Below are 13520 nucleotides of genomic sequence, written 5' to 3' on the forward strand. Positions count from 1 at the left end.
GTCTCTCTCTCTGTGACTCTCTCTCTGTGACTCTCTCTCTGTGACTCTCTCTCTGTGACTCTCTCTGTGACTCTCTCTCTGTGTCTCTCTCTCTGTGACTCTCTCTCTGTGATCTCTCTCTGTGATCTCTCTCTGTGTCTCTCTCTCTGTGCTCTCTCTCTGTGACTCTCTCTCTGTGTCTCTCTCTCTGTGACTCTCTCTCTGTGTCTCTCTCTCTGTGTCTCTCTCTCTGTGTCTCTCTCTCTGTGACTCTCTCTCTGTGTCTCTCTCTCTGTGACTCTCTCTCTGTGTCTCTCTCTCTGTGTCTCTCTCTCTGTGACTCTCTCTCTGTGACTCTCTCTCTGTGTCTCTCTCTCTGTGTCTCTCTCTCTGTGACTCTCTCTCTGTGACTCTCTCTCTGTGTCTCTCTCTCTGTGTCTCTCTCTCTGTGTCTTCTCTCTGTGTCTCTCTCTCTGTGTCTCTCTCTCTGTGTCTCTCTCTCTGTGTCTCTCTCTGTGTCTCTCTCTCTGTGTCTCTCTCTCTGTGTCTCTCTCTCTGTGACTCTCTCTCTGTGTCTCTCTCTCTGTGACTCTCTCTCTGTGTCTCTCTCTCTGTGACTCTCTCTGTGTCTCTCTCTCTGTGACTCTCTCTCTGTGTCTCTCTCTCTGTGACTCTCTCTCTGTGTCTCTCTCTCTGTGTCTCTCTCTCTGTGACTCTCTCTCTGTGACTCTCTCTCTGTGACTCTCTCTCTGTGTCTCTCTCTCTGTGCTCTCTCTCTGTGTCTCTCTCTCTGTCTCTCGTGATTCCTCTCTGTGTCTCTCTCTCTGTGACTCTCTCTCTGTGTCTCTCTCTCTGTGTCTCTCTCTCTGTGTCTCTCTCTCTGTGTCTCTCTCTCTGTGCTCTCTCTCTGTGTCTCTCTCTCTGTGTCTCTCTCTCTGTGTCTCTCTCTCTGTGTCTCTCTCTCTGTGTCTCTCTCTTCTCTGTGTGGTGGCTCTCTCTCTGTGTCTCTCTTCTGTGTCTCTCTCTCTGTGTCTCCTCTCTGTGACTCTCTCTCTGTGTCTCTCTCTCTGTGTCTCTCTCTCTGTGACTCTCTCTCTGTGACTCTCTCTCTGTGTCTCTCTCTGTGACTCTCTCTCTGTGTCTCTCTCTCTCTGTGTCTCTCTCTCTGTGTCTCTCTCTCTGTGTCTCTCTCTCTGTGTCTCTCTCTGTGACTCTCTCTCTGTGTCTCTCTCTCTGTGACTCTCTCTCTGTGTCTCTCTCTCTGTGACTCTCTGTGCTCTCTCTGTGTCTCTCTCTCTGTGCTTCTCTCTCTGTGACTCTCTCTCTGTGACTCTCTCTCTGTGTCCTCTCTCTGTGACTCTCTCTCTGTGACTCTCTCTCTGTGACTCTCTCTCTGTGACTCTCTCTCTGTGACTCTCTCTCTGTGTCTCTCTCTCTGTGACTCTCTCTCTGTGACTCTCTCTCTGTGACTCTCTCTCTGTGTCTCTCTCTCTGTGTCTCTCTCTCTGTGTCTCTCTCTGTGTCTCTCTCTCTGTGACTCTCTCTCTGTGTCTCTCTCTCTGTGACTCTCTCTCTCTCTGTGTCTCTCTCTCTTCCTGTGACTCTCTCTCTGTGTCTCTCTCTGTGACTCTCTCTCTGTGACTCTCTCTCTGTGTCTCTCTCTCTGTGACTCTCTCTCTGTGTCTCTCTCTCTGTGACTCTCTCTCTGTGACTCTCTCTCTGTGACTCTCTCTCTGTGACTCTCTCTCTGTGTCTCTCTCTCTGTGACTCTCTCTCTGTGACTCTCTCTGTGTCTCTCTCTCTGTGACTCTCTCTCTGTGTCTCTCTCTCTGTGACTCTCTCTCTGTGACTCTCTCTCTGTGTCTCTCTCTCTGTGACTCTCTCTCTGTGACTCTCTCTGTGCTCTCTCTCTGTGTCTCTCTCTCTGTGACTCTCTCTCTGTGTCCTCTCTCTGTGTCTCTCTCTCTGTGACTCTCTCTCTGTGACTCTCTCTCTGTGACTCTCTCTCTGTGTCTCTCTCTCTGTGACTCTCTCTCTGTGACTCTCTCTGTGACTTTCCTCTGTGTCTCTCTCTCTGTGACTCTCTCTCTGTGACTCTCTCTCTGTGTCTCTCTCTGTGTCTCTCTCTCTGTGTCTCTCTCTCTGTGTCTCTCTCTTGTGACTCTCTCTCTGTGACTCTCTCTCTGTGTCTCTCTCTCTGTGACTCTCTCTCTGTGTCCTCTCTCTGTGTCTCTCTCTGTGACTCTCTCTGTGACTCTCTCTGTGTCTCTCTCTCTGTGACTCTCTCTCTGTGATCTCTCTCTGTGACTCTCTCTCTGTGTCTCTCTCTGTGTCTCTCTCTGTGACTCTCTCTCTGTGACTCTCTCTCTGTGACTCTCTCTCTGTGACTCTCTCTCTGTGTCTCTCTCTGTGACTCTCTCTCTGTGACTCTCTCTCTGTGACTCTCTCTCTGTGTCTCTCTCTCTGTGACTCTCTCTCTGTGACTCTCTCTCTCTGTGTCTCTCTCTGTGACTCTCTCTGTGTCTCTCTCTGTGTCTCTCTCTCTGTGTCTCTCTCTGTGTCTCTCTCTGTGACTCTCTCTCTGTGCTCTCTCTGTCTCTCTCTCTGTGTCTCTCTCTCTGTGACTCTCTCTCTGTGTCTCTCTCTCTGTGTCTCTCTCTGTGACTCTCTCTCTGTGTCTCTCTCTGTGTCTCTCTCTCTGTGACTCTCTCTCTGTGACTCTCTCTCTGTGACTCTCTCTCTGTGACTCTCTCTCTGTGTCTCTCTCTCTGTGTCTCTCTCTCTGTGTCTCTTCTCTCTGTGTCTCTCTCTGTGTCTCTCTCTCTGTGACTCTCTCTCTGTGACCTCTCTCTGTGTCTCTCTCTGTGTCTCTCTCTCTGTGTCTCTCTCTGTGTCTCTCTCTCTGTGTCTCTCTCTGTGACTCTCTCTCTGTGACTCTCTCTCTGTGACTCTCTCTCTGTGTCTCTCTCTCTGTGTCTCTCTCTCTGTGTCTCTCTCTCTGTGACTCTCTCTCTGTGTCTCTCTCTCTGTGACTCTCTCTCTGTGTCTCTCTCTCTGTGACTCTCTCTCTGTCTCTCTCTCTGTGTCTCTCTCTGTGTCTCTCTCTCTGTGTCTCTCTCTGTGTCTCTCTCTGTGACTCTCTCTCTGTGACTCTCTCTCTGTGTCTCTCTCTCTGTGTCTCTCTCTCTGTGTCTCTCTCTCTGTGTCTCTCTCTCTGTGACTCTCTCTCTGTGACTCTCTCTCTGTGACTCTCTCTCTGTGTCTCTCTCTCTGTGACTCTCTCTCTGTGTCTCTCTCTCTGTGTCTCTCTCTGTGTCTCTCTCTCTGTGTCTCTCTCTCTGTGTCTCTCTCTCTGTGACTCTCTCTCTGTGTCTCTCTCTCTGTGACTCTCTCTCTGTGACTCTCTCTGTGGCTCTCTCTCTGTGTCTCTCTCTCTGTGTCTCTCTCTCTGTGTCTCTCTCTCTGTGTCTCTCTCTCTGTGTCTCTCTCTGTGACTCTCTCTCTGTGATCTCTCTCTGTGACTCTCTCTCTGTGTCTCTCTCTCTGTGACTCTCTCTGTGACTCTCTCTCTGTGACTCTCTCTCTGTGACTCTCTCTCTGTGTCTCTCTCTGTGTCTCTCTCTGTGACTCTCTCTCTGTGTCTCTCTCTCTGTGACTCTCTCTCTGTGACTCTCTCTCTGTGTCTCTCTCTCTGTGTCTCTCTCTGTGTCTCTCTCTCTGTGACTCTCTCTCTGTGTCTCTCTCTCTGTGACTCTCTCTCTGTGACTCTCTCTCTGTGACTCTCTCTCTGTGACTCTCTCTCTGTGTCTCTCTCTGTGACTCTCTCTCTGTGTCTCTCTCTCTTGTGTCTCTCTCTCTGTGACTCTCTCTCTGTGACTCTCTCTCTGTGTCTCTCTCTCTGTGACTCTCTCTCTGTGACTCTCTCTCTGTGACTCTCTCTCTGTGACTCTCTCTCTGTGACTCTCTCTCTGTGCTCTCTCTCTGTGACTCTCTCTCTGTGTCTCTCTCTCTGTGTCTCTCTCTCTGTGTCTCTCTCTCTGTGACTCTCTCTCTGTGACTCTCTCTCTGTGACTCTCTCTCTGTGACTCTCTCTCTGTGGCTCTCTCTCTGTGGCTCTCTCTCTGTGTCTCTCTCTCTGTGTCTCTCTCTGTGTCTCTCTCTGTGCTCTCTCTCTGTGTCTCTCTCTCTGTGTCTCTCTCTGTGTCTCTCTCTCTGTGACTCTCTCTCTGTGTCTCTCTCTCTGTGTCTCTCTCTGTGTCTCTCTCTGTGACTCTCTCTCTGTGTCTCTCTCTCTGTGTCTCTCCTTCCTGTGACTCTCTCTCTGTGACTCTCTCTCTGTGACTCTCTCTCTGTGACTCTCTCTCTGTGTCTCTCTCTCTGTGTCTCTCTCTGTGACTCTCTCTCTGTGTCTCTCTCTCTGTGTCTCTCTCTCTGTGTCTCTCTCTGTGTCTCTCTCTCTGTGGCTCTCTCTCTGTGACTCTCTCTCTGTCTCTCTCTCTGTGACTCTCTCTCTGTGTCTCTCTCTCTGTGTCTCTCTCTCTGTGTCTCTCTCTCTGTGACTCTCTCTCTGTGACTCTCTCTCTGTGACTCTCTCTCTGTGACTCTCTCTCTGTGACTCTCTCTCTGTGACTCTCTCTCTGTGGCTCTCTCTCTGTGTCTCTCTCTCTGTGCCTCTCTCTCTGTGACTCTCTCTCTGTGTCTCTCTCTCTGTGCTCTCTCTCTGTGTCTCTCTCTGTGTCTCTCTCTGTGACTCTCTCTCTGTGTCTCTCTCTCTGTGTCTCTCTCTCTGTGTCTCTCTCTCTGTGACTCTCTCTCTGTGTCTCTCTCTCTGTGTCTCTCTCTCTGTGTCTCTCTCTGTGTCTCTCTCTGTGTCTCTCTCTCTGTGTCTCTCTCTCTGTGTCTCTCTCTGTGTCTCTCTCTCTGTGACTCTCTCTCTGTGTCTCTCTCTCTGTGTCTCTTCTCTGTGTCTCTCTCTGTGTCTCTCTCTCTGTGTCTCTCTCTCTGTGTCTCTCTCTCTGTGACTCTCTCTCTGTGTCTCTCTCTCTGTGACTCTCTCTCTGTGCTCTCTCTCTGTGTCTCTCTCTCTGTGTCTCTCTCTCTGTGTCTCTCTCTCTGGTGACTCTCTCTCTGTGACTCTCTCTCTGTGTCTCTCTCTCTGTGACTCTCTCTCTGTGACTCTCTCTCTGTGTCTCTCTCTCTGTGACTCTCTCTCTGTGGCTCTCTCTCTGTGTCTCTCTCTCTGTGGCTCTCTCTCTGTGTCTCTCTCTGTGTCTCTCTCTCTGTGTCCTCTCTCTGTGACTCTCTCTCTGTGACTCTCTCTCTGTGACTCTCTCTCTGTGACTCTCTCTCTGTGTCTCTCTCTCTGTGACTCTCTCTCTGTGTCTCTCTCTCTGTGACTCTCTCTGTGTCTCTCTCTGTGACTCTCTCTCTGTGACTCTCTCTCTGTGACTCTCTCTCTGTGTCTCTCTCTCTGTGACTCTCTCTGTGACTCTCTCTCTGTGTCTCTCTCTCTGTCTCTCTCTCTCTGTGTCCTTCTCTCTGTGTCTCTCTCTCTGTGTCTCTCTCTGTGACTCTCTCTCTCTGTGTCTCTCTCTGTGACTCTCTCTCTGTGACTCTCTCTCTGTGACTCTCTCTCTGTGACTCTCTCTCTGTGACTCTCTCTGTGACTCTCTCTGTGACTCTCTCTCTGTGACTCTCTCTCTGTGTCTCTCTCTGTGACTCTCTCTCTGTGTCTCTCTCTGTGACTCTCTCTCTGTGACTCTCTCTCTGTGTCTCTCTCTCTGTGACTCTCTCTCTGTGTCTCTCTCTCTGTGACTCTCTCTCTGTGTCTCTCTCTCTGTGTCTCTCTCTGTGACTCTCTCTCTGTGTCTCTCTCTGTGACTCTCTCTCTGTGTCTCTCTCTCTGTGACTCTCTCTCTGTGACTCTCTCTCTGTGACTCTCTCTCTGTGTCTCTCTCTCTGTGACTCTCTCTCTGTGTCTCTCTCTGTGTCTCTCTCTGTGACTCTCTCTCTGTGACTCTCTCTCTGTGACTCTCTCTCTGTGTCTCTCTCTCTGTGACTCTCTCTCTGTGACTCTCTCTCTGTGACTCTCTCTCTGTGACTCTCTCTCTGTGACTCTCTCTCTGTGACTCTCTCTCTGTGTCTCTCTCTGTGACTCTCTCTCTGTGTCTCTCTCTCTGTGACTCTCTCTCTGTGACTCTCTCTGTGTGTCTCTCTCTCTGTGACTCTCTCTCTGTGTCTCTCTCTCTGTGTCTCTCTCTCTGTGACTCTCTCTCTGTGACTCTCTCTCTGTGACTCTCTCTCTGTGTCTCTCTCTCTGTGTCTCTCTCTCTGTGACTCTCTCTCTGTGACTCTCTCTGTGACTCTCTCTCTGTGACTCTCTCTCTGTGTCTCTCTCTCTGTGTCTCTCTCTCTGTGTCTCTCTCTGTGTCTCTCTCTCTGTGACTCTCTCTCTGTGACTCTCTCTCTGTGACTCTCTCTCTGTGTCTCTCTCTGTGTCTCTCTCTCTGTGTCTCTCTCTCTGTGTCTCTCTCTCTGTGACTCTCTCTCTGTGACTCTCTCTCTGTGTCTCTCTCTCTGTGTCTCTCTCTCTGTGTCTCTCTCTCTGTGTCTCTCTCTCTGTGACTCTCTCTCTGTGTCTCTCTCTCTGTGACTCTCTCTCTGTGTCTCTCTCTGTGACTCTCTCTCTGTGTCTCTCTCTGTGACTCTCTCTCTGTGTCTCTCTCTCTGTGACTCTCTCTCTGTGACTCTCTCTCTGTGACTCTCTCTCTGTGTCTCTCTCTCTGTGACTCTCTCTCTGTGTCTCTCTCTGTGTCTCTCTCTGTGACTCTCTCTCTGTGACTCTCTCTCTGTGACTCTCTCTCTGTGTCTCTCTCTCTGTGACTCTCTCTCTGTGACTCTCTCTCTGTGACTCTCTCTCTGTGACTCTCTCTCTGTGACTCTCTCTCTGTGACTCTCTCTCTGTGACTCTCTCTCTGTGTCTCTCTCTCTGTGACTCTCTCTCTGTGACTCTCTCTGTGTGTCTCTCTGTATAGCTCTCTGTATAGCTCTCTGTATAGCTCTCTGTATAGCTCTCTGTATAGCTCTGTATAGCTCTCTGTATAGCTCTCTGTATAGCTCTCTGTATAGCTCTCTGTATAGCTCTCTGTATAGCTCTCTGTATAGCTCTCTGTATAGCTCTCTGTATAGCTCTCTGTATAACTCTCTGTATAGCTCTCTGTATAGCTCTGTATAGCTCTCTGTATAGCTCTCTGTATAGCTCTCTGTATAACTCTCTGTATAGCTCTCTGTATAACTCTCTGTATAGCTCTCTGTATAGCTCTCTGTATAGCTCTCTGTATAGCTCTCTGTATAGCTCTCTGTATAGCTCTCTGTATAACTCTCTGTATAGCTCTCTGTATAGCTCTCTGTATAGCTCTCTGTATAGCTCTCTGTATAGCTCTCTGTATAGCTCTCTGTATAGCTCTCTGTATAGCTCTCTGTATAGTTCTCTGTATAGCTCTGTATAGCTCTCTGTATAGCTCTGTATAGCTCTCTGTATAGCTCTCTGTATAGCTCTCTGTATAGCTCTCTGTATAGCTCTCTGTATAGCTCTCTGTATAGCTCTCTGTATAGCTCTGTATAGCTCTCTGTATAGCTCTCTGTATAGCTCTCTGTATAGTTCTCTGTATAGCTCTCTGTATAACTCTCTGTATAGCTCTCTGTATAGCTCTCTGTATAGCTCTCTGTATAGCTCTCTGTATAGCTCTCTGTATAGCTCTCTGTATAACTCTCTGTATAGCTCTCTGTATAACTCTCTGTATAGCTCTCTGTATAGCTCTCTGTATAGCTCTCTGTATAGCTCTCTGTATAGCTCTCTGTATAGCTCTCTGTATAGCTCTCTGTATAGCTCTGTATAGCTCTCTGTATAGCTCTCTGTATAGCTCTCTGTATAACTCTCTGTATAGCTCTCTGTATAGCTCTCTGTATAGCTCTCTGTATAGCTCTCTGTATAGCTCTGTATAGCTCTCTGTATAGCTCTCTGTATAGCTCTCTGTATAGCTCTCTGTATAGCTCTCTGTATAGCTCTCTGTATAGCTCTCTGTATAGCTCTCTGTATAGCTCTCTGTATAGTTCTCTGTATAGCTCTGTATAGCTCTCTGTATAGCTCTGTATAGCTCTCTGTATAGCTCTCTGTATAGCTCTCTGTATAGCTCTCTGTATAGCTCTCTGTATAGCTCTCTGTATAGCTCTCTGTATAGCTCTGTATAGCTCTCTGTATAGCTCTCTGTATAGCTCTCTGTATAGTTCTCTGTATAGCTCTCTGTAAAGCTCTCTGTATAGCTCTCTGTATAGCTCTCTGTATAGCTCTCTGTATAGCTCTCTGTATAGCTCTCTGTATAGTTCTCTGTATAATTCTGTATAGCTGTCTGCATAGGGGGGGGGGGGGGGGATTGTGTCCGGGCTCTCGATTACAGATGTTTTTAAGTGTGATTATCACGATTATATCCTCCACACAAAATAATAATCAGCTAAATGAGTCTTTAATGTCTTATATGTGAACTGTTACCACACCCGCTAGCTACTGTGACTCTGCTTGACCCCACCTTGTGCTCCTAGCTCCGCCTCCTAGCCCCATCTTCACAGCCCACAGAAACTCCACCCTGCAGGACAGCAGTGGGAGGAGCAAACGGCTGAGATTTGTCCACCCCGTCCGCAGTTGCTTCAACCTCACAGTAACCGCAGCGACCCCCGCAGACAGCGGCCTGTATTTCTGCGAGGTGGAGGAGTGGCTGCTCTCGCCGTCACACGGTTGGAGGAAGCTGGCAGTGAGCCGGTCGGGGGAATCCACCGTCAGTGTCCGAGCGGAAGGTAAACACGGCATTACATGCCGCTGACAACTTAACAGACTCTCCATCTCCATGTTGGCATTGACTCAAAGGGTGTACTGCTTGTGTGTGTATTTAATTTTTGAGTATTGTTGTGTATACTAATACACTTTCTTATATAACTTTATTTACACAGCATCTACTGTAAACAGCATCTACTGTAAACAGTATTTACTGTAAACAGCATCTACTCTAAACAGCATCTATTGTAAACAGTATTTACTGTTCTGATCTATCTATCTATCTATCTATCTATCTATCTATCTATCTATCTACTGTCTAACTATGATTATAGAGTTTAGACAGTGTAGTGCCATGCCCACGAGACTAGTCAGTAATTAAAAGTTTTAAACTGTCAGAAATAGTACTTTTTAACCCCGCAGACGTGCCCTGAGAGAAGAGAGGACGGGAGAGGAGAGAAGATGAGAGGAGAGGAGAGGAGAGGAGATGAGAGAAGAGGAAAGGAGGGAGGAGAGGAAAATAGAGGAGAGGGAAGAAAGGAGATGGGAAGGAAGGAGATAAGGAGAGGAGAGAAGAGAGGGGAAGAGAGAGGAGAGGGGACCCCAACCTGAGCGTGACATGAGAGCCAAATGGCCGCTGTGTGAATATGATCGCTGTGTGAATATGATCGAGGTCCTTGTTGTGTGGAGCTGAGAGGGAGGCTGGGCCGCGTGTTACAGACACTTGTTACACTCTTTCCTCTGAAAAACTGCCCTTCATGAAACCAGTAACAGTCTTTTGATTTGATTCGAAATGCTGGCAAACACTTTGTAAACCAGGCAGAGGAAGCAAAAGTCCAGATTCTGAGTGTGCAACATCCATTATTTAAATAGACACACGCACTGCTAAAAGTAAAGACACAGCCAGGGATTTTATCTTGTTTTAAGCCTCCTCTTGATTATTTCAATATATGTTTAAGATTGCACTTGTTTTAGGATAATAGTACTAGTTTTTAGCAGTAAACTACTGCACCTGAACATTACTTTGTATCTAAGGTATACTGTAACTTGTTTGACTCGGTTTTACACCATAATGTCAAAGAACGCCACGGCAGACGGCTATGGCTGCCCAAGACACTAAAGTCCCGCCATAGACTCAGCTTCTTCCCCTCAGCAGCTCGCCTGGTAAATGAGGCGAGCTGTACGTTGTCATCACTAGTCAAGGAGCTGTCCTAGTGATGAGACTGTACTAGTTGTCATCACTAGTCAAGGAGCTGTGCTAGTGATGAGACTGTACTAGCTGTCATCACTAGTCAAGGAGCTGTCCTAGTGATGAGACTGTACTAGCTGTCATCACTAGTCAAGGAGCTGTGCTAGTGATGAGACTGTACTAGCTGTCATCACTAGTCAAGGAGCTGTGCTAGTGATGACTGTACTAGCTGTCATCACTAGTCAAGGAGCTGTGCTAGTGATGAGACTGTACTAGTCAAGGAGCTGTGCTAGTGATGACTGTACTAGCTGTCATCACTAGTCAAGGAGCTGTGCTAGTGATGAGACTGTACTAGTCAAGGAGCTGTGCTAGTGATGACTGTACTAGCTGTCATCACTAGTCAAGGAGCTGTGCTAGTGATGAGACTGTACTAGTCAAGGAGCTGTGCTAGTGATGACTGTACTAGTCAAGGAGCTGTGCTAGTCAACGCTCAGCTCTACAGTACTGCTTGGGAGAAACGTCATAGTATCAATAGTATAGTACTTGTCAGTCAAATCCATTCTGATTCCCAGGAGGTGTTGCAGAAGAAGCAGCCAGAGAGGAAGGGTGCTCCACAGGAACGGTGCTGGGAGTTCTCCTGGCAGTGATCGTCTGTCTACTGGGGGCACTGGTCCTGGCCGGCCTGAGGATACACAGAGGCTCCGGAGCAAAGAGGCCAGACGAGTCTCTGTGGGCAGAGGAGCACCCCCTGAAGCTTAAACCCAGCCCAGAGGACTGAGCTACACTGGAGGAGAGGGGAGGAGAGGGGGTGAGGGGAAGAGGAGGAGAGGAGGAGAGGAGGGGAGGGTAGGGGAGAGAGGAGAGAGAGAGAGAGAGAGAGAGAGAGAGAGAGAGAGAGAGAGAGAGAGAGAGAGAGAGAGAGAGAGAGAGAGAGAGAGAGAGTTGGGGTGCAGTTTGAGTCCAACCCTCTTACATACAACATCATCAATGAACTGGCAAAAACATTGGAACAAACTGCAGCACCTGGCATGCAGTCAAATGCCTACTGTTTGCAGATGATCTGGTGCAGCTGTCTCCAACCAAAGAAGGGCTACAGCAGCACCTTGATCTTCTGCACAAATTATCCCAGACATGGGCACTGACAGTAAATCTAACCAAAACTAAAGTTATGATATTCCAAAAAAGACCCAGCCTACAACAACACAAACACAAATTCCTCCTATACACAATATTGGCCTAGATTAGAACACACAAAAAACTACACCTATCTCAGCCTAAACATCACTGCTACTGGGAACTTCAACCAAGCTGTGAATGACCTGAGAGACAAGGCAAGAAGGGTTTTCTATGCCATCAAAAGGAACATCAAGCTAGACATTCCAATTAAAATCTGGCTCAAAATATTAGACTCCGTCATAGAACCCATTTCCCTGTATGGTTGCAAGGTCTGGGGCCCACTTGCAAACCAAGATTTCACAAAATGGGACAAACACCAAATTGAGACTTTGCATGCAGAATTTTGCAAATCCATTCTCCGCACCCAACGGCAAACACCAAATAATGCATGCAGAGCAGAACTAGGAAGATACCCACTAATTATCAAAATCCAAAAAAGAGCATTTAAATTCTATAATAACCTAAAAGAAAGTGACCCAGACACACTCCATAACAAAGCCCTCACCCACAGAGAGACCCTTGAGAGATGCCCACTCAGCCAGATGGTTCTGGGACTCTGCTCACAAACACAAACAGAGCCACCAGACAGAGAGTACACATTGGCAGAATACCTGAGCACTGTGACTGACCCAAAACGAAGAAGATCCTTGACTAGGTACAGACTCAGCGAGCACAGCCTAGCCATCGAGAAAGGCCACCATAGGCAGACCTGGCTCCCAAGAGAAGACAGACTGTGCACCCACTGCACACAAGAAGAGGTGGAAAACGAGCTACACATCTTAACAACCTGCCCACTATACCAAGACATCAGAGACATATACTTCCCACAAATTGCAAACACCCAAAGAGACTTTGAAAACATGGGAAATAACACAAAACTCCCATACCTACTGGGAGAAATACAACAATGTGCAAACACAGCAGCAAGATTTGTGAGCTGCTGTGACAAGAAAAGGACATACAACAACAACAATACAACCACCATAAAGACTGTCAATCATACAAAAAATTCCTTCTGTAATGTACTGGTTTCTTCTGATTTCTCTGTTTGATTGTTTTGTTTGGCTTTGGCAATGTAAACGTATGTTTCCCATGTCAATAAAATCCATTTGAATTTAATTTAATTGAATTGAGAGAGAGAGAGAGAGAGAGAGAGAGAGAGAGAGAGAGAGAGAGAGAGAGAGAGAGAGAGAGACCAGGAGAGGGGAGGGTTCTCTATGTTTGTTGTTGTTGTTAAACAAGGTAGGTAAACACTTCAACTACAAACACCATATAGGTTTATGAAATAGTGTGGGCTGGGTTTTGTGGCAGGTGATCATAAGAAGTCTTGAAAATGTAAAAAAATACTGTTAAAAACTATACTGTAACTATTTCCTGTGATTAGTTTTGAATGCATTTTTGTATACTGATTTTAATAGATGTGCTATACTCTTCATGATTCACTTTTTTTATGATCAAACCTTTTTTTAATACATTTTTTTTATTTTCATTATGGTATGGTTTTCCTTGGTAATATATATATTTGTGTTTAGCAATGGATGTAGCTTGTACTAAAGCATTTTTGTATGGCGTTTTGTATGACTTGGACTGGAATTCAACACTTCTGCATCATAGCCATTGTAAGGGCCATGAGTGTTTTGGTTATGGATTATGATTATTATTATTATGATTATGATTATGATTATTATTATTATTATTATTATTATTATTATTATTATTATTATTATTATTATTATTATTATTATTATTATTATTATTATTATTATTATTATTATTATTATTATTATTATTATTATATCAAATAGAAGGATATGATTTATGTGAATGTTATGATTTATCTGTGTAGCCAAAAGGGGAATGCTTGCCCAGTGTTGACCTATTCTGGGGAAAATTGAATGAACTCAGCCCCGTTCCATGTACCGGGATAACCGAGTTAGCCGGATAACTTTAGCTGGATAACTCTGTTAGCCTGACTTTCCGATTTCATGTACCTGGATTTTCCAAATCACCATGACAACATATCCAAAAGTTTGAGCCTGGTCGAAAGCAGAGTTCAAGTTCAAGTTAGCCTGAACTATCGCCACGCCCCCGCAAAGAAGTGACAGCCCGTTTCCTGAAACTATTCCCACAGTCTACGATCTGCATTATACCATTCTGAATTACGTTTTTGTGCTCCATTCTTCCAGAGGGGGCTTTTGAAATGTAAAATAGACCCAAAATGCTGATATTAAATTCACTTTGTCCTAAATAATGCACGTTATATATACCGTGGCGACGGTGGCTCTCGCTCGTGCGATGTACACATGATGTGGTTATTTTAATTGTAACTGGGATTAAGATGTCTGATGA

General features: G+C 46.4%; 1 protein-coding gene across 1 annotated transcript in view; it reads left to right on the forward strand.

Annotated features, from left to right (window-relative positions):
• Window positions 1-10773, forward strand: part of LOC311225929 (immunoglobulin superfamily member 3-like) — a gene marked incomplete at its 3' end in the record, with an annotated part of 113092 nt that extends 102319 nt beyond the window's left edge. Inside the window, exons 13-14 of the mRNA XM_084311320.1 lie at window positions 8578-8829; window positions 10568-10773. Of these exons, the coding sequence (XP_084167446.1) occupies window positions 8578-8829; window positions 10568-10773 (458 nt within the window). The remainder of the gene's footprint in view (window positions 1-8577; window positions 8830-10567) is intronic.
• Between the last annotated feature and the right edge of the window lie 2747 nt (window positions 10774-13520).

The sequence above is a fragment of the Notolepis coatsorum genome (genome assembly GCF_963971535.1).
Source record: "Notolepis coatsorum genome assembly, chromosome: 3".
Classification (NCBI taxonomy): domain Eukaryota; kingdom Metazoa; phylum Chordata; class Actinopteri; order Aulopiformes; family Paralepididae; genus Notolepis; species Notolepis coatsorum.